The sequence below is a fragment of the Trachemys scripta genome, chromosome 9 (genome assembly GCF_013100865.1).
Source record: "Trachemys scripta elegans isolate TJP31775 chromosome 9, CAS_Tse_1.0, whole genome shotgun sequence".
Taxonomy (NCBI): domain Eukaryota; kingdom Metazoa; phylum Chordata; order Testudines; family Emydidae; genus Trachemys; species Trachemys scripta.
Window position 1 is genome coordinate 38,982,298 of NC_048306.1, and position 20,188 is coordinate 39,002,485.

Below are 20,188 nucleotides of genomic sequence, written 5' to 3' on the forward strand. Positions count from 1 at the left end.
GTGCAGCTCTTAAGAGCCAATTGTTAGCAGTCCTTAGAGCACAGATGTCAGATACCCAGCCTGTGAGCACCAACCAACTCACTCCACAGAGCATAGACCAGCCTGGCCTACTCCAGCTTTGTTAAACACCAGTGCTTTTGGTGCAAGAGCTTCCAACCCTGATGCCCACCCCATCAAACAGGACCCAGAAGTGCCTGATTCCAGCCTCAGTAATAGCAGAAAGTTCAGTGGTTTCAGCAGTATCCTGGCTCTGTGTTGGCAAATGATCTGGCAGCACCCAGGTAATTTTACAAACACTTGTAGTAGTAATGGCTACTGGGGACAGATGATTCAGAGCAGGCTGCTTTTAGGAAGCGGAAATCCAGAGGCTTAATGCACAAAGTCATCACATAGTTGGTACCTGTTAGCAAAACTGGCAGAGAAGCCTAGCACTGGACAAGCAGGTCTTTGACAGAGTTGTGTGGGAAGTAAACAACTTCTGCTTATTCTGTACTTTTGAGTTTCTTAGGGAAGCTACTTACATCAAGATGTTCAATATGCCTCTGTAGTGTCAAGCATTTCCCCAAAATGCATGAAGACGAAATACTAACAGCAAGATGACCCCCACCCCTTTTGATGGGAGGGGTGTTTATCCCTGAAGGCAGATGGCAGCATCAGTATTTCATTGCTGCTCATGGGGTTAGAAGAGGGATAAAGAACCTGGGAGCTGCTGCAGATTGGGGGTGGGGGAGAGAAATGACCTAGTCCCATTCCCCTCCCACTTCTGCATCATTTGGCTTGTACGGTGACCAGTAAAGAGCATCCATTTACATTAAGGCCTTGTATAACTACATCCACCCACTGGGAGGAGCAAGGTGGAGGGGTGAGTAGCTATACCAACTCTAGTGTTGCATTCCTATGCAAGAGCAGCAGCCTAGCTAGCACTTTTATTCTAGTGCAACTGCATCCACACTAGGGAGAATGTGCCACTAACACTGTTAGTTAAAATAATCTGACTCCTAACCAAAGTTAGTTATGTCATTCTACAAACCATTTAAAGCCTGGCCTACAAGACTAGTTACTAGATAAGGTCACATTCTCCCTTTGAGCCTTGTGGAAGCTTCTCAGTAACATCAGCAGAATACCCTGTGAGCAGGAGTATTACGTAGCCTTAAATTTCTCTCAGCCCATGAAACAGGAGCTCATCCCTACCCAGAGGGTGACTAACACTGACTGAGTTGTCTTTAAGCACCATAAGGAACCTCAATATGGTTGTGGGCTAGCTTTACAAGTCAAAAAGCTCAAGGGCAGGGTTGGGAAGCACCAGCAATCAGACTTCTCTACCATATCTCCTGCCCAAGCTCAGTTGCAGCACCAATGCCTCCTGACAGATCAACAGCAAAACAAGCTGAAGAGCCGGGAAAGAAGCCTGGAGTCCTTAAGTATATCATTATATTTTTTTTATTTTTATAATAAACTTTTCACTTTATTTCAAGGAAGACAAAAAATTGTGAGTGAGGCTGCAGAAACACCATTGTGAGCAAATATGCCAGACAGACCCAGGTCAGTAGGCCAAAGGCCAAATCAGAAGAATTTCACCCCCCTCTCCCCCCACACCACATAGCAGAAGGGGTCTCTGTACCCAGGAGCTCCCATGCCCTCTGCTTCCCTCTTCTCCTCCCTCATTGCATTAGAGCAAGATCAGTGCTGTAAACAGGAGGTGGCCAAGCAGAAAAGGTGGGGTTGGGTCAGGCTACTGATGGATTCTGAAAGGACCATACTTCATTCCTCCACCTGCCAAAGCAGCTGGCACAGTGGGACAACAAGGTTAGAAGTTGCAGCATTTTTCTATACAGGTAGATGTAATAAAAAAAACAGATGATTTAATTCAAAGCAAAAAAATTAAGTGGTGGCTCTTCCTGCCATGCCATCTCCCTCTATGAAGACTTCACGCATTCCTTCTCCTGCTCGATGGCTGAAAGAGAAGAGAGTTCTATTAGCCTCTCTGCCTTAATGCCAACCTCTTCCTCAAGGGTTGGGACAACACAGCATAGCTGCTCTACCTGTAGAGACAGACCCATATATGGCTATCATCTCTAGAGCTGCAAAGCCTTGACAGTGAGTCAATACACTAGCACCTTACAGGTCAGGCTGAGGAGCATCCAAATCCTGGGCAAGCTTTGAGGTAGGGTGTGTGGGGCATAGTTTTAGAGATTTGAGTTGCCCTCCCCCTGCCCCCCCCCATACCTATCCCCCATCAAGTCAATGCTGCAACAGAACATGTTTACAGAGGACATGAAGGGGACTATTCCTATGGAAAGCTTTAAGACCCAGTTTTCATGGGTGTCCATGACAGAGGAACATTGCTGCTGCCCAGGTCAAATTGGAAAGGAGTCAGTCCTGAGAACTCCCTGCTCTTCAGTGAATCTCAACACCGAGTGAGATGGATAAGTACCATCCCATTCTGCAGATAGGAAGGAGAAAGGTGAAGTGACTTGTCTAGACCATTCAGCCTCAAACTTAAAGCACCAGTTCTTTGCATGTAGTTAGGCAGCTGCCTACAGTACTCACTACTGAGTTTGTTATTTCAAAAGACCCCACCATAGCACAGTACAGTTACCTCAGCAAACATGCCTGAAAGACCTGAACAGGTAGGCTTAAAACAGCAAAGTGCAATAAGAGCTAGAAACCCTCTTACTATTAAAAATGTGTTTTAAGATACTGACAACTTCCCCCAGCCAGAGGTGTTTGTGTCATTCTAGCTCTTGCTGAGGCTCAGATCCTATCTGCAGTTTAGGGGGAAAAAAAAAACAAACAATATTTTTTGATTGGAACAAAACCCAGACCAAAAATGCCTCAGCCTGCCAGATTCCTCAGTGATGAGATCAGCACAAGCACATCCGCTCCCACTTGACACTCCTACACAGCCAGAATTGGAAGTCTGTGTCACAACAAAATGCTAATAGGAGACCCGTGTTTTGGAGTACCAGGCTTCGGGCAGCCCGTTCCCTTGCTTTAGAACAATTTCCTCTTCCCTTCTATCTGGACACCAGACCATTTGGACAGAGGCTCACATCACAAGAGTAACTAGAAACTTCAATTCAGCTTCTTCTGCAAGTGAGAAGTATGGCCTGGCAAGTATAAGAACTGTCTGAAGCACTAGACCCAACTTACACCTAAGATTTAAAGTCATCAGCAGAGAACCTTACATGTTGCTGTAAGGAGGTGGTCATCCATTAAGTTGTTCATGCATACAAAGATTTAGGAACCACTTAACTGCTCAACCTCCCCCCCCCCCCCCCCCAAAAAAAAGAGAGGGAACTGGATACTTACTCTCCTTCGAAGGGAGTGTGTTCTTCTCCTCCGTGTTGGTCTTTTTCAGCTTCTTCTTGTCAAATTTCTCAACTTCAGAGAGGTCTGGTTTGTCACACATTTTAGCTAAATGAGTAAGATAAGCAAGTTACAACCCATCCCTACAAGGGAAATCCCAGTCAGCATGTGCCAAGTTACACAGCCAGAACCCTTTGGGGAGAGTGACCAGATGTAAGTATGAACTGCCTGGCTGATGATTTCTTGTATATTAGCAAAGCACTCAGAATTCAACTCAGACTTCAAGCAGTGATAAGGGACGGGACTTTGAGACAGCCCAGCTAGCAAGGCCACGTGTCAGAACAGGGATGGAGGGAAAGCCCATAAGGGAGTTTTGTTTTAAAAGAGGCTGGTTAGGACAAGAGACACACCCCAACTGATTTGGGTTGGGCACCAGAGCCCTGTCTCCTAGGATTGAAGTGATAGGACTAGATCTCTTTGTATTAGGCTCCTAATAGTGAAGAATTACATTGTTCTGAGACAGGAGCAGAGCCAGACCAGCATTATCCTCCCCTTTATCAAATACCTGCCTCTTCCCCAACCTACGTGGTAGAGAAACAGAACCTTCCATCACCCACCACTCCTGCCAGTCTACACATCTAGAGACCCCAGCCAAGTGTCCTCTGCGCTCCATTCAGTCTCTCAGCCTGGATTACAGCCAAGTGCTCCTACAGGACAGGAGTGCCTGAGCAATGCCACCTAGCTCCCCCAACCCAGTTTGCGTCTCTCTGCCGAGCCAACATTTACACCCGTTGTAAGGATTAGTGTCTCCATCAATGCATAAAAACCCACTGCCCAGCTTCCCTCCCATTAGCCGCGGCTGCAGCCGCCCAGACAGGGACCCCAGAGACTCCGCGGTGCTCCACAGGGGCAGTGGGGCGGAGCTCGCCGCCCCCCCTAGCGCAGGGAGCAGTGCTGTGGGGAGAGGGGCTTAAGCCCCCCCTACTGCAGCCAGACACACCCGCGATCCCCGGCGCAGGGCGGGCGGTAGAGCCCCTCCCCAGGCTGCGGGGCCGGAGGACAATGGGCAGCGCGCGGGGAGGAGCCGAGACCCGCCCAGGACAGAGGCTAGAACCTCACCCCGTCCCGGGGCTCTCCACGCAGCACCCCCGGGTCGGCGGCTCCCCGCCCCCAGTTCACAGGAGAGGGACGCTCCCGCAGCCCGCGCCTCTGGGCGGCGGTTTCCGGCCCATCCCTGCCCCGGGCGCTTTGCCCATAGCAGGGTTGGGCTGTATCCCGCCCAGCCCTGCCACATGGAGATAGCTCCGCCGGGGGGGGGAGGGGAGAAGAAGAAGGGGAAGAGGGAGAACAGCTTCCCCACCCCAAGAGCCGGCTACACCCAGCAGCGCAGCCGCCCCCACCTCCCAACAAAAAGGAGGCTCCACCAGACCCCCCCCGTTCACTCAACGGGAGCAGCCCCGGCAGTGGGGCATCTCCGCTAGGGTCCCCCGTGCATGCAACAGGCAGAAACAGCAGCTGCCGCCAACGCCCCCCTTCCGGCCCCCAGTACGTGCAATGGTGCACCTCCAGCAGCACCCCGGGTGCACACAATGAGGGCTGGCACGCCCCGTACCTGCTGTGCTGGTTGTGGCACTCCCCTGAAAGCTACTGCAATCGCTCAAGTGTCTGCTGCTCTCCCGCGTGGGGCGGCTCCTTATATACTCCAGCTACTGCCCGCCCCTACCTCCCATTGGCTGTCCGCCCTGCCCGCCGCTCGGCATGCTGGGAAGCGTAGTTGGGTCTCGAGGCCCTCCATTGGCCGCGCCGCGCCAGAGAACTACACCTCGCAGGGTGCACCGGAGCGGGGGTAAAGTGCCCCTTCCCCCACTCTAGCTGAAGACGGGGGGTGGCGGGCGCTGCGGAGAGGGGGTGGGTCCTTGGGCTGGCCCTACAGCATGCATCTGAGGGTGTCTCCCTCCATCGGCTACACAATAGCTGGCTCTCCCCACGTGTGAGAGGGCCACGGGGGACCCCCGAAAAGCAGCTGCATAGGGATGTCTACTCTCCCTGCAGAGAGAGAATCGCAGACAGGCGGGCACACCAATAGAGACAGATGGATATACACGCAGACAGGCAGAGAGACAGATACGGAAGCACGCAGATACACATTCCCCCAGAGAGACAGATCCAGGCAAACAGACTGCAGCTCCCTAGGATATTTTTGCTCCCATCGGCAGAGCTGAAATAGGGAGAAACAGTAGCGAAAATATGCTGGTGGGGCCATATCTCCATGCAGACAGGCACCCAGATGCTCAAAGGCATGCAGACAGGCAAGCACAGACAAGGCACATGGACAGACAGATGGTCCTATGTACTTACACAGACACACACAAAGCAGCACTTCCTTATATAGGGCCTCTTTCCCAACCCTCCGAAAAGCAAGTCCTTTCTCAGCCGGACTCCGGAGACAAAGCATGAGAAAATCTAGCCCTAAAGATAATGCATGGAAGAGACTGAGGCTAGGGCTCTTGAATGGAATTGGCTGTAGGAACCCTGCAGCGCCGCCATCTCCAGCAGAACAAATATACCTATCTTAGCTCAGACGTGGTCCACTTTAGACTCTGCACCAGCCTGTTTGTGGCCTGGATTTGAAGCCCTCGGATCTGAGGACGCTAGGCCACAGGTAAGTGTAGGATGAGCTCATGGCCTTTTGCAATGCCATGAATGAAGCTCTCTAATCCGAGCTAAATTACACCATCTCCATCTCCCCACCAGTAAACCTTGGAAGCTCGGCCCTGCAGCAAGGGTGTTAGATAAGCAGGCAGGAGAGCTGGGCTTCTCTGGTGAAACGTGCCCAATTTGGGAGGAAAAGAGCTCTGTGTTATTTTAGGATTCAGTCATTCATTATGCTGGAGTGTGGGGTAACAAGTGGGTTTTTACCAGACAGAGGCAGTTTTGAGCATGGGAGCAAGAACCCCTCTGAGGAGGGCCAAGAAAGGGGCGTGCCTCGCAGCAAGATGACAAAGACTGTTCTTATTCACTTCCCAACAGCACCATCTAGTGACTGAAGCTCAAGTGAAATGACACAAAGAAATGGGGCTAAATTCATCCCTAGGGTAACCCAAATGAAATCAGTTGAATTGCACCAGGGAGGAATTTGGTCCATGCTTGGAAAAGACAGCTCTGTTTTTTAAAATCAAGGAGGAGTCCTTGTGGCACCTTAGAGACTAAGACATTTATTTGGGCATAAGCTTTTGTGGGCTAAAACCCACTTCATCAGATGCATGGAGTGAAAAATACAGTAAGCAGTATATAACAGCATATGAAAAGATGTTTTTTAAGGGACTATCAAAAACGATTATCCCTGAAGGCTGTTTGCAGAGAATGTCTGTCTAAGCCTGATTTCATCTCTGTCATTTGTTTTTGGTGTAAAAGAGGATGGCTGATATATTTCAGAGGCTGTGTCTGATCTAGAAGTAGATCCCGCTGCTTTTTCACCACTCTATAGTTCTGAGGTGCCTATAATATAACGCGCTGAGTGGATATGAATCACTTCCTTTGTGGGTGTCTGTCCCACTGCCTTCTTATTCCTATAGCCAGAACGAGCCATTTCCTTCCTTAGCTTCAGGCTCTTATTCCTCATCCAACTGTCTTCTGAGAACGTGAATGATCCACTCCTATTGTGTATAGTTACAGAGAAGATATTTATAGACTGTGCTCATAGCTCTCCTGAGAATTCCCTTTTCTAGACTCTATAAATGTTCCTCTTCTCTCAGCCTTCAATACGTGTACTGTAATTATTGTCCTTCCTTTTATATTTTGATATGTACTGTGTAAACTGTGGGGTCCACATTTGCATGCTATAAATTCACAGGCAATTGAGGATGGGACCACTACCTCCCTAACGCTGTCCACCATGGGCAGCTTGAACATTGCATTGTCTCTTCTGAGATGCTGCTTAGCAGCATTAGTTGGAAGGTTAGCCTTTTGGGCTGGAGATGTGGCCTGGGGAGTCAACCAAGTCCCTTACGCACACTCTTCTGAATTCTGGGACAAGATCTGAATAATCAAGAAACCATTTTGCGTGGAAGCTTCAAACCTTCTTAGACATACAACTATAATTTTCATACACTGACCTAAAGACCTTTTAAATCAGGAGTGGGCAAACTATGGTCCGCAGGCCAGATCCGGCCTGCGAGCTGTTTTAAGCTGGCCTGCAAGCTCCTGCTGGGGAGCGGGGTCCAGGGCCGCACCACATGGCTTGGCCTGACTCTGGTGCTCCAGCCGGGGCGCTGGGTGAGGCGCCACACCATGCGTCTCGGCTCCGCTCCAGCCAGGGCGCTGGGTTGGGGGCCGCACCATGCGGCTCAGCCCTGCTCTGGCGCTCTGGCCGGGGAGCAGGGGTGGGAGCCGCTCCATGGCCCCACTCTGGCTCTTACATGCTGCAATGGCCCCCTCCGGCGCTCCAATGGGAGTTGCAGGGGGGTGCCTGCGGATGGGGCAGTGTGCAGAGCCACCTGGCCACGCCTCCACATAAGAGCCAGAGAAGGTACATGCCACTGTTTCCGGGAGCCGCTTGAGGTAAGCACTGCTTGGAGCCTGCACCCCTGAGCCCCCCCACAAGCCCCAACCCCTGCCCCAGCCCTGATCCCCCTCCCACTCTCCAAACCTCTCAATCCCAGCCCAGAGCACCCTCCTACGCCCCAAACCTCTCATCCACAGCCCCACCCCAGAGCCCACCCCCCCACCAGAGCCCTCACCCCCTCCCACACGCCAACCCCAATTTTGTGAGCATTCAGGGCCCACCATACAATTTCTATTCCCCAGTGTGGCCCTCGGGCCAAAAAGTTTGCCCACCCCTGCTTTAAATAGTGTGTCTAACAATGGCAGACAATTGCCCCGCATCTTGCCACTGGGATGTTCAGGGTAAATCGCCATCTTCCGCTTCCAACACTGGTGTTCATTGGTGAATAGGTCTTGGGGATATCTCAGTAGTCTAAGCATCAGTTTTTAAGCATCTATGGTCTGATTTTCAATTGTGAACACTCAGAACTCACTGAAATCACCAGGCGCTGTGGTTGCGTAACATCTCCCACAAATCAGACCACTGAAGTTCTTGTGTGCTTAACTCAGACCTTCATTCTTCCAAGGTAAATTAAATTCCATGCTCTTTACCTGATGGGGATCTTCAGGATGAGATTTTAAGAACAGAGAGAGTCTGCTGTGGATTGGCACTAAAGAGCAGGGGCCCTGGACCAAAATTTCCCTCCTCCCAGCTGCTGTATCGTATGTGGTATGCTGACTGGCATGCTCCACCCCAGAAGGGGCTGCATTTAAGTAGTGCTGCATGCAGTTTGTAAACCACATTGGGATCCTTAGGGAGGGAAGGCCCTTTAAAAATGTCAGTATTCTTCTAATGGAATAGCTCGTGTCTTTATTCTGCAACCCATTAAATCTTGATCTGGAAGCATCAAAAAGCCACTTCCCCAACTGACATCAAAAAGAAATCCCTCCCAGCATTTTATTATGCTATTACAAAGAAATGGTAGAGGAGAGAAGCTGGGCAGTGAGTGACACCAGCACCTGATGCTTCTCGGAGACTCTGCTGTTACCTAGGTTTCTTTCCTGGCACGTTCCCAATTTAAAAGGAGGCTGTTTGGGAAAAAAGAGCTATGTGCAAAACTAGTACCAGATTTGTGCATCAGTGGGAGTGTATCGGGTGTTGTGACAGATGCTTCATCCTCCTGCCTGGCTGTGGATAGATTTGATTTTACAGGAGTGTTACTGCCACTGCTTTTCTGGGATCGATTTGGTCCTAAAAAGAAAAACTCCCTCTGAAAGAGCAGGTAAATAGAGAGGGCTGATTGCAACTCTCTGGCTTAAGCTGAAGAGACAGAAGGGTGCAAGATTTTCAGGTAGACAGTATAACAAAACTCTGTGAAAAGAGAGCTACCACATATCGTTCTGAGCACATGGGCCACATAAGAAGGACCATTAGGGGAAAGCATGCAAGGCAGCTTGTCAAATTCATATGGAAGTGAACTCTGGATTCCACATTTGAATGGGGCCAAGGTATAAATTCAGGACATCATATTGCCCTCAATCTACAGGGGCTTGTCCGCTGATGTCACAAGGAGATTTGCAAAGAGATCAAGAGGAGGATCTGGCCTGTATGTAGTCATTAATCTGTTCAATATTGTTTATCCAGTTCCTTGCTACATTCAATATTACTTAGTGAGAGATTCTGTGCGCTGGTAAGCCACCATTACTTCTGCCCTTTGTTTCTCTTCCCCTTTCCCTCTCCTGTCTGTTCATCCCTCTGCATTCCATTCTTTGCAGAAGTTGCCACTCTCACCCCTTCTTCCATGCCATCCCCTAAAACAACCAGCAATGGAAAGTTATGGTTGATGCTGAAGTGGTGACATCAGGTTAGAGAGCTGATGCCTCAATGAGGAGAGGGGGCAGAGAGGTGCATCCCTCTGTGGCATTGTTTTAGGCTGTCTTCAGACTCAGGCAGCTACTTTACTTACTTTAATTTTGCAATGAACCCTTAGAATCTCCACAACCTGAGTATGCCAAGCAGGCCACATAAATATAGCACAGGGATCAGATCCAGCCACAAAGTGTTGGCTGCAGGCCTAAACTCACTAGTTCATTAGATTATAAACCCTCCAGTCCCAAACAATAGGCAACCATAGCTATAAATCAGTAGTCCGCTGTGGGGTACTAGCACTTGTCTGGAGACAAGAGTCACAACACTGCTCTTTGTTTGGTGTCCCTCTGCCAAAGTCAGTTTGTTGAGTCACTTGTGAGGGCTCCTCCTGCAATAACCCAGAATGCTCCAGAAAGGAGGGCAGCAGGAATTTTGTTAGAAGTCTTGTTTAGAAGAACCATAATACAGAAGCAGTGTTATGTCATTTCAGGTGAAGAGTGAAACATCCACTAACCCCATGAAGCATAAGGACTGGGGCACAGTGTCATCTTGTGGACTACGCAGGAATCTAACAGGAAATTGGATAGAGAGAGAGAGAGATGGACAGAGGTTACAGCCTGAGTCAGATACTGAATCATGTCTCATCATCAGATTGTTGATGTAATTGCTAAGTAAAAGTATCTCACCAATACCTGAGACTCTGGTGCAGATGTAGGTAGGTGCCTACATCTCACTGGGAATTAGGTGCTTAAACACCTTTGAGGATCTGGGCCACACTGCTTTCTTCAGAAGAACAAAAATCATGATGATAGGCCAATTAGATAAATTTGCCAATGACAACTCATTGGAGTTGCAGCTGCTTACATCTGAGCTGAATCTGGTCTAAAGGGTCTTGGATTTAATCAGGCTAACAAAAAAAAAATTAATTTATTTGACATTGAATTTCATCTCTGAGCAGAACAAGTTCTCATGCATCATCTATCACATCTTCTGCCCTCCTGCAGGGTCATCTCCACATTCCAGTGCTGCATCAGGGCACAGCCTCATGCCATCTCTCAGCCAACATGCCCACCAGTTGAACAGGATAGATGCTGGCATGTAAGAAGTCTCAGAGAGGCAGAGAAATGACTCAGTGACACCCACCTGGAATCTCTCAGAGAGGAAGGAGTGGAACTGCTACAGGCCCACCCCACCCACTCAGCAAGAGAGTCATCAATGTTGTCTGAGCAGTACTAGCAAAGGCTGTGACAGATCTAACATCACCATGGGCATGCATTGGCAGTTAGCAGAGGCAGATCACCCTCCACATACAACAGGAACGGTTCTGTGCCAAGCCCAGCTTTGAACTCTGGAAGGATGTTTGGAGGATCATGAAAGCTTGCAGAACCCTGCTGTGACCATAACCTTCACCCCAACCTTCTCTGTAATTACATGAACTGAGAATTAAAACACACATGGCCTGAAATCCTGCCCCCCAAATTCTCATAATCTCATTGACTACAATGGAGCCAGGAATTCACGCAGGAGTCTAGAAGTTGCCACTTCCAGAGAGATTAGCCGGAGAGTCCCAATTTTCTGCTTTATGCTTCAGGTCAATCCAGTTGAAGGAGCCTGCCTTCTAGCAGCTCCACCAGCTTCTTCCTTTTATGAATAGCCAAACCTAAACTGCATGGCTAGTTTCACCACCTCAGCCCACTTTCCCCTGTTCTCCATATCCTCAGCGTTGAACTAACCAGTGGCAGAAGCGCAAATGCAAGAACAGAATTTGGCTCTAGGGTTTAGCTCAGTTCAGTGCTTAAGGAATCATGAACGTGCAGTAGTAGAGGGAAATTCTCTTATAGGAGGGACAGTGCATGTTTCATCTATGGTTTGCAATAATATGTGAACACACTGCAATTCTGTAGCACTTTCGACCCATGCTCTCAAAGCACTTTAAACAGGAAAATACTATGATCCCCATTTTTAAAGATGAGGCACAAGATATTAGATGTTTTTACGAGGTTACAGTGGCACAGCTCGGAACAGAACCCTGCTCACCTGATTCTCCATCCTGTGCTTAGACTAGGAGAGAACAGGCACCACCACAAACATAGGATCAGATCAGCCTTTTGCAGGCAGGGTTTGGCTCACTCCAGGTTGCCACAGAACACGAAACTCCAGCTTATTAAAAGGCTGTTTAAAAAAACAACAACCAAGCAACTTTCTGATTGGTAAGTCCCCTTCCCACCTCCCCAAAGTTGCTCCTTGATCTTGAAAGTATGGCCTCAGAGAATGACCTTTGACCTGTAGGTTGGAGGTTTAGCTTGTGTGTTAAAGTTTTATTGACTATGAGCTTCAGGGCCTCTTTGTAAACAAGCGAAATCCCATTCGAAGTCCTCAGGGCTCTGAGACATGACACTAGAAATGTCAGGGCCAATGGTTCTCTGGCCTCTCCCCTTATTCCACCAGGGACTTCTGCCCTGTGTTCTCTTTCAGGAAGTCATGGATGGCAGTGGTGAGACCCCATGTCAGGCAGGACCTGAGGACAAGGAGGGAGCCGCCCCGATAGAGAAGAGTCAGCTTCCTCCCGTGCGACTCCCAGACAGACCACACAGACTGCCAGAGGCCGAGGAGATCCCTCCCCACAACCTGTGACTGCATGTTGGCAATGAGGACACTCAGAGGGTACAATGCCAGGCAAGTCACCGTCCCATTAACACTGCCAGACACCAGGGCAGGGAGCCAGCTAGGCAAGCCCCTCGTGGCCAGGCCATCACGGAGGGGATCCTTAAAAGAGAAGTACAGTGCACTGCCCAGGCTGTTCCGCAGCAGGACGGGGCTGAGGCCACGATAGTAGCCTACAACCAGCCTTTCCTTCAGACCATATGAGTTGAATTCCCGCAGGATGCTGCGGGTGTTTGGGAACCTGGCATCTTTCCGTCCATCTTGCAGGACATTCTGGACCCGCTCAAAGGGGTTTAGGACTAAAGCCTCCACTAAGCCAGACAGGAATCCTGCTGTCCACCGCTCCCCCAGCGTGCAAGGCTCAGAAGGGTTGCTGGTGAGGAGAAGGAGCAAGCTGTCATGGGTGCCAAACAACAGGGTTCCCTGGAGCGTCTTGGACAAGAGTGGTGGGAAGAGGCCCCGGTAGAAGCGGCGCATGCCCTCCTGGCGCAGTTGCTGTATGGCCTTCTGTATGGAAAAGGCATGGATCTGCTGGCGGAAGATGGTCTTGTAGATGGGGAAGGTCACAAGGGTAGAGAGGAAGCTGGAGACGGCCCCTACATTGTAACTCCTGGAGCTCCACCTTCTCTCTTCCTCCTCCCTCCCCTCAGGGTCTCCGTGCTGCATCCTGGCCTTGTCCCCCATTCTGAGACCTTCTCCTTTAGTCACTAGGATCGGGTAGAAAAAAAACCCATAAGAGTTTGTAAGAAGGTTATGGGGCAAGTGAGTCGGAGTCATTCACCAGCTGGAAAGGTGTATTATCGTCTGGCTGACTAGTTTGTTCCTACCTGGAACTAACTCAAAAGAAATTATCCCTCTTCAAACACTGACCCCAGGCCATGTTGGAACACTCTGACTGCCCTGTCCCTTGGTCAGTGGGAGGATTGATTTTCTGTCTTTCCTACACCATCCACCCTGTCTTACCCCAGTTCTCTGCTAACATGAGAGACACATTTTATCCCTCCTCTCCTACGGGATGAGCCCTAACGTTTCCTTATATACTTGTTTCCCCATGTTGGGGACAAAACTGTTGTATGTGTTTTTCCAGCAGAGCTGCCTCATGGCAGCAGCCTGAAGTCCCAGCGTGTGCCTTTTGTTGCTCTCCCTTGTGTCTTTGTTATCAGCATCTAACCCTATAAGCAGCTGGAGCCAATCATCCCCAAGAGAGAGACATCAATCCAATGGTCCTTTCTGTGGAGATCTGGTATCTTATGTAGCTTGATAAGATTTTTGCAGTGTCTATACCCCAGATTACCACTGCTCCTGTACCAACTACGTGTGGCTGCCTAGAATCACCTCCATCAAAACAGAGAGACTGAGCCTGGCAGTTTATCCTGACAGAGCACTGGGTCTGGCTGAAGTCTGTGCCAGTGTAGGAAACGAGAGGTCTGGGTCTCCATGGAGCTGGGTACTGTACAGTCACATCCCAGGGCACAATCCCTGTGCCATGGAAGCTAAACATTCCTTCCCACTGGAGCTAACCCAGGCATCTAGGGCCTCATCCAAAGCCCACTGAAGCCTGGGGGAACTGTTCCTTGGACTTCAATAGGATTTGGATCAGGCCTATAATTCCCAGCCTTTAGGATAGTGTGCATTAGTTTGTGGGGAACATATGGTCAAAGCCGGCAGAGTGGCTGTGGAGAATCACTGCAGTTCCATGGTGCAGGGTGGGGGAAACAGGCACTGGGTAGGAGGGCTTCTTTCACAGCAGCACTTGGCGACCTCCTCCTGAGCAGTCCAGCGGCAGGGCGCAGGCATGGGCAGGGCAAACACCAGCCCATCCCTTCAGCATGGGGCAATGCTGCATTGCTGCCTCTCGCATGGTAAGTGGAGTGGGGTTTTACCCCACACTGCCCACTGCTGTCCTGTTGTTTCCTTGTATTCCCCACCTGTCTGTTTCCACCCAATGTCTCATCTTATACTTGGATTGGAAGCTCTTTGGGACAGGGACTGGTCTGTTTGTCCAGCACCTAGCACAATGGGGTCCTGGGTCAGGCCCTTTGGTCCCAGGCGCTACTGCGATACAAATAATGATATGAAAAAAGTGGGATTTTATTTAAAGTCATTTAAAAAAAAATCACATCATGCAGCAGCTGCCACAACAGATTTCAGATCTAAGATGACATGTAGATACGAGTTCAACACCATGGGTCAAACTCCTTGCTGCTGCAGCTCTGCTACAGCCAATGGAGGTCACACCCCAGGGAGGAAGTAGGCTGAGTGCAAGCTCTCCAGCAAGGGGAGGGGGAGATGCATTTCACTCCTCCCCAGGATTATTCACCCATCCTGCTTAGGGAACCCAATTGTGCCATGACCCGGGTGGTACTCAGATGCCACAGTGACACACCTAGGCCCTGCTCCTGCAAAGACAGCTGCACAACTTCACACACATGCGAACAGGCTCACTAAAGTCAGTTGAAGTCTTTGCAGGATGGGAGCACTTGGAAGAATCCTGGGGTGACAATGGCAGCACACAGCTGTCACAGAGAGTGCACTTCCAATTGTACATTCAGGGCAGGGACTGTTTCTCTTCCCATCCGCTCTCACTTCTCAGCCCGCATCTCAGCCATCTCCTGAATGGAAACATAGTACAACCAAAGCCAAACTCCTGATCTTCCCTCTCAATCCATCTCCACTGCCTCTCTCTGTTACTGATATCACTGCCACCATCCTCCCTGGGCCTGGACCCTCCTCCATTTCCCTACACATCTTGGTCAGATCCAAATCCTGATGCTTTCTCCTCCTCAGCATCTGTCTCACCTACCATATTACTTTTACACACAGACATGCGCCTCCCCTTCAGTTCATACAAAATGCAGCTGAACTCCTCTCTCTCAAAAAACAAAACAAAACAAAACAAAAATCCCTTCACTGGACACCCCTCCCCTCTCCCCCATCTGCTACTGCATCAAAGTTAAACTTCTTGTCAGCTCCTCCAGCTTGTACAAGTCTGCTCCCCCCTACTTATATGACCATGTCAGGCTTCATGTTGCCCCCGCGCCTTGCTCATCTGTTTGTCAGCTTCTTGCACATGAAGCCAATGTCATCGTAGGCTGGGGAGCGGCTCTTACTTTCTTTCCTCTAGGAATTTTAGTGGGTATTCTAGCCTTTCTGCTTCTTTAGGCTCCCACATCCCTTTGAGAGTCTGGGCCTTCTCCCTCAAGGGTACCTAGGCATGGGGCAACCAAACTTCCTGTCCATAAGGCCCATACCCTGTCCACATCAAAGTCCCTCTTCAAAATCCCACTTCTGCCATGCAGCATATGGGGAATCTTGGTAACCTGTATATGAAGTCCCTCTTTTTGTTCTCCATCCTCAGTTGGTCTCTGTTTTTAGACCATGAGTTCCTTAGGCCAGAGATAGTCCCTTCTTCAGGGTCTAGAAAATATTAGCACATTACAGGCTGTATCATAAACAAATAGTGAATAAAAATGTGTGTTGACACTGCCCCAAATAATATCAGCTGAGGCTGCAGTCTTATCACCTGTGATGATGCAAAGAGCAAGTAGATTTTGTGACTGGGGTAGTAAGTTGACTCAGATCCCAGACTGAGTTGGTTGGACTGCCAGATGGGGGGCAGGGGGAGGGGGAGAGAGAACCAAACTTCATTTATAAATTTGATCCAGACTCAATGAATATGGACCCCACACAATGCCATCCTAACCTCAGCCTTTTCAGAGGGTCATAGAATAGGGTGACCAGATAGCAAGTGTAAAAAATCTGGAGGGGGATCGGGGGTAATAGGTACCTATATAAGAAAAAGCCCCCAAAATTGGGCCTATCCCTATAAAATTGGGACATCTGGTCACCCTAATCACAGAACCAGTGTGGGGAGAAGTGGGGGGAAGAGAAAGGGAAGTCAGATCCAGCAATCTTGGTGATCCCTTACAGTCTGATGCCACTTTTTGAAGTGCCTGGATAAGAAAGTTAATCTACATTGGTGATATATATATATATATATTCACATGAAGCAAATGTCATCAAAGGTGCGGGAGGGGCTCTGCATTCCTTTTCTCCAGGAATTTCAGATTGGGTATTTGTCATAACTATAAAGGGAAGGATGTAACAGCCCTCCTGTGTACAATACTATAAAATCCCTCCTGGCCAGAGACTCCAAAATCCTTTTACCTGTAAAGGGGTAAGAAGCTCAGGTAACCTGGCTGACACCTGACCCAAAGGACCAATAAGGGGACAAGATACTTTCAAATCTTGGGGAGGGGGTGCAGGAAGGCGTTTGTTTGTGCTCTTTGTTTTGGTGGTTGTTTGCTCTTGGGACTGAGAAGGACCAGACATCAATCCACGCTCTCCCAATCTTTCTGAACAAGTCTCTCATATTTCAAATTTGTAAACAGCCAGGCAAGGCATGTTAGTTTTATCTTTGTTTTCTCAACTTGTAAATGTACCTTTTACTAGGGTGTTTACCTCTGTTTGCTGTAACTTTGAACCTCAGGCTAGAGGGGGGTCCTCTGGGTTCTTTAAGTTTGATTATCCTGTAAAGTTATTTTCCATGCTGATTTTACAGAGATGATTTTTACCTTTTTCTTTAATTAAAAGCCTTCTTTTTAAGAACTTGATTAATTTTTCTTGTTTTTAGATCCAAGGGGGTTGGATCTTGATCCACCAGGAGTTGGTGGGAGAAAGGAAGGAGGGGGGATGATTAATTTCTCCTTGTTTTAAGATCCAAGGGGTTTGGATCTGTATTCACCAGGGAATTGGTGAAGAGTCTCTCAAGGCTACCCAGGGAAGGGAATTAGCATATTGGGAGTGGTGGCAGTGGACCAGATCTAAGCTGGTAGTTAAGCTTAGAAGTTTTCATGCAGGCCCCCACATTTATACCCTAAAGTTCAGAGTGGGGAAGCAGCCTTGACAGTATTCTAGTCAGACTGCTCTGCAAAAGGCTTGATTTGGGGGCAGGAAAGCATAAAAACACCCTTATAATTTTATGCACTAAATTGCTCAGAGAAGAATGCGCCGATCAAAAATCAAGGACTAATGAGGTTCACTTAAGATCATCCCTAGGAGGTTTGTTTAAAAGGGTCAGAGGGGACTTCAGTTCTTTAAGCAATTAAAAGGGGGGGGGGGGAGGAGTACATCACTAAGCCAAAGAGATAAGGCAGAAACCCCCTTTTAGAAATACTGTACCAATATTTTACCTTGTGTTTATCCTCCAGCTGTTCCTGCTTTCCACACACACACACTCTCTCTCCCTCCTGGCTTGCTCTCAATTCATTCTCCTTTGCAGATGGTGAATGAGCTTTATTTTACCTTATGTCGTTTGCAGCCCCTGAGAAATAGAGGGCTAGGTTACCACATCCTTTTTCCACACAGAGACACCGCCCTGCCATAATCTCATTGGTTGCTCTCACTGCTACTCAGGAACGTATCATCAGCATTAGCCAGGGACAGGCATATTACAGTTCATCGACTGGGGTGCTTTAGGGACTGAGGCATCAGCAAGAATAGCCGCACGATCTCAGTGAGGTAAGCATACTGGAGCACAGATGGCCAAAGGCTGCTCAGGGGTGGGGTCGGGGAGCAGCATGGAAACCATTATATTACCTTGATTGTAATGCACTCTCAGGGTTGCAGGGATTCAGCACTACACTCTTCTTGTGTCAACTGTAGGCTGTGTTAGAGTTTGTGAGCCCCCCCTTTCCAACAAAGCACATACTCAACAAAGGGAAGACTGTCTGGAAAGAGTGGTTGCAACTCGTCAATTCTGTGGAGCGTTAACTGCTGAGATCTGACCATCCAAAAATCAGCCACTAATACAAAAAGCTTTAAAACTAGCCCTTGAAACGGTTTTACTGGCCAAGCTTTTTCTGGGTATGGGGGTTTATCACTCTCACAAGTCACTATTTTTGTGTCTGCACAGATGCAGGATAATTTTGCTTTAAATGACAGCATTTCTGATTGCTTTAGCAGGAACCAGCTTCGTGGTTCATTTCTGATGTTAATTTATAGCAATTGAAGCAAGATACTGACAGACAAGAAGAAATGGAAGCAACCTGGATCTCAAATGAGAGCAAAGAACGACTGTGAATCATGTTAATAAATTAGATTGAAGTCTCCGAGTTTGTCAGGGCTCAGACATCCCACTAATGGGGAATTTCCAGGAACATCCAGTTAACAGGATTTCTCTGCATGTGATCAGACATGGGATTGTGCTTTCTCCAGCCCTCTGCACCTAGACCAGCAAACTTTTTTAAATGAAAGGCGGGATTTACTATGGGGTATACTGGGCCAGTGAGAAAGGGTGGAGCACAAACCAATCACTTCAAATATTTCTCCTTCTCCACAGGCTGGGCACTGGAGAATTTATGACAAACCTGCAACTTGATGTAAGAGTAGAGTGCAAAAGTAAGGAGGGAAAATCTTCCATCAGTAAGGCCTGATCGCCTCTGAGAGGCAGCTTTTACAGCAGGCCAAACTTTCACATTTATTACAACTTGGCATGAGCTCATGTCTCATTTACTTTGTTTGACTTGCTCCATGTTCTAGGTGAAAACTGTTAGGCTTTCATTGATCCTGCTCAACATTTTTCCTTTGCTGTAGGCTGAAATCATCCTGTTGAATTTCAATAAATCACACTGGAGTCCAGAAAAATCAGCTAGTGTTCAAACAGATCTGCTCTCCTACCAAAAAGGAAGAAAGCAAGGAGCAAATTACATTGCTCTTGTGTAGACAACTTCAGGTTTGCCTCATTCTGCAAAAAATCAAATAGCAGGGATACAAGAGTTCTGCCATTAGTGAGGTCACATTCTGGTTCAGACAGGGTTGCGAGAATAGGTGTGTTTTCAGAGTGTTTTGTGTTGACTGTGCCTTTCACTCGTTGTGCAGTTCATCTTTAGCAGTGCCTAATTATAACAATCTCTTAACTGCAGCCGAGTGCGCCATTACTCCTGGGTATAGGAAGTAAGAAGCAGTGAAGAATTACAAGTTTCTGGCATTGCATGCTTATACTATAGGCTCCCCTTCTGTATAGTATCACCTTCCAAAAGGCATCATTCTGCCACAAGATGTTCCCAGGAACTGTACGGTAAAGACACGGAAGGCTGATGATGTTCAGTAAACGACAGCACGTATGCACGTGGCATGTAGTTCTCTTAGAGAACTGTCTGCTAAATTTGAAATATGCACCTTTCACATTCCTTTAGGGGCTCAGACCACTACAGGGCCAATTAGGAACGAAGTGCAGGAAAAAGGGATTTAGTTTAGGCTCAGAGCACATTGTGCATTGAGCAGCGCTACTGCACTCAAACTAATGTAAGAGGGATTGGGAGAAGAGGAATTTAATTTTACTATAAGAATCATGCAAAAAGAAGAACAGGAGTACTTGTGGCACCTTAGAGACTAACAAATTTATTAGAGCATAAGCTTTCGTGGACTAGAGCCCACTTCTTGGGATGCATATAGAATGGAACATATATTGAGGAGATATATATACACACACATACAGAGAGCATAAACAGGTGGGAGTTGTCTTACCAATTCTGAGAGGCCAATTAATTAAGAGAAAAAAAACTTTGGTACTTATCACTTCAAAAGTTTTTTTTCTCTTAATTAATTGGCCTCTCAGAATTGGTAAGACAACTCCCACCTGTTCATGCTCTCTGTATGTGTGTATATATATATATATATCTCCTCAATATATGTTCCATTCTATATGCATCCGAAGAAGTGGGCTCTAGTCCACGAAAGCTTATGCTCTAATAAATTTGTTAGTCTCTAAGGTGCCACAAGTACTCCTGTTCTTCTTTTTGC

At 48.2% G+C, this 20,188-nt stretch overlaps 2 protein-coding genes and 1 long non-coding RNA gene across 5 annotated transcripts in view; 1 reads left to right on the forward strand and 2 right to left on the reverse strand.

The window, feature by feature from the left end:
* Nucleotides 1-1,443: 1,443 nt before the first annotated feature.
* Nucleotides 1,444-4,998, reverse strand: TMSB15B (thymosin beta 15B). Its single transcript, XM_034782125.1, has 3 exons — nucleotides 4,922-4,998; nucleotides 3,313-3,417; nucleotides 1,444-1,954 (listed from the first exon to the last, which is right to left on the reverse strand). The coding sequence occupies exons 2-3, from the start codon at nucleotides 3,410-3,412 to the stop codon at nucleotides 1,917-1,919; spliced, it is 138 nt and encodes a 45-aa protein (XP_034638016.1). The 5' UTR covers nucleotides 3,413-3,417; nucleotides 4,922-4,998; the 3' UTR covers nucleotides 1,444-1,916.
* A 757-nt stretch (nucleotides 4,999-5,755) lies between these two features.
* On the forward strand, nucleotides 5,756-10,820 carry LOC117883120. The gene is made up of 3 exons (XR_004647186.1): nucleotides 5,756-5,971; nucleotides 10,212-10,436; nucleotides 10,726-10,820. It is a non-coding gene; the product is annotated as an uncharacterized LOC117883120 (long non-coding RNA).
* Nucleotides 10,821-11,206: 386 nt separating this feature from the next.
* The window catches only part of SLC25A53 (solute carrier family 25 member 53), a 9,804-nt gene continuing 822 nt past the window's right edge, over nucleotides 11,207-20,188 (reverse strand). Inside the window, exons 1-2 of one of the 3 annotated variants that reach the window (XM_034782126.1) lie at nucleotides 17,578-18,330; nucleotides 11,207-13,092 (exon numbers count right to left, since the gene is read on the reverse strand). In XM_034782126.1, coding sequence (XP_034638017.1) covers nucleotides 12,158-13,069 — 912 coding nt within the window. In that variant the 5' untranslated portion in view covers nucleotides 13,070-13,092; nucleotides 17,578-18,330 and the 3' untranslated portion in view covers nucleotides 11,207-12,157. Of the gene's footprint in view, nucleotides 13,093-14,830; nucleotides 16,517-17,577; nucleotides 18,331-20,188 lie in introns of those variants that run through there. The other 2 variants (XM_034782129.1, XM_034782127.1) reach the window with 2 other exon arrangements.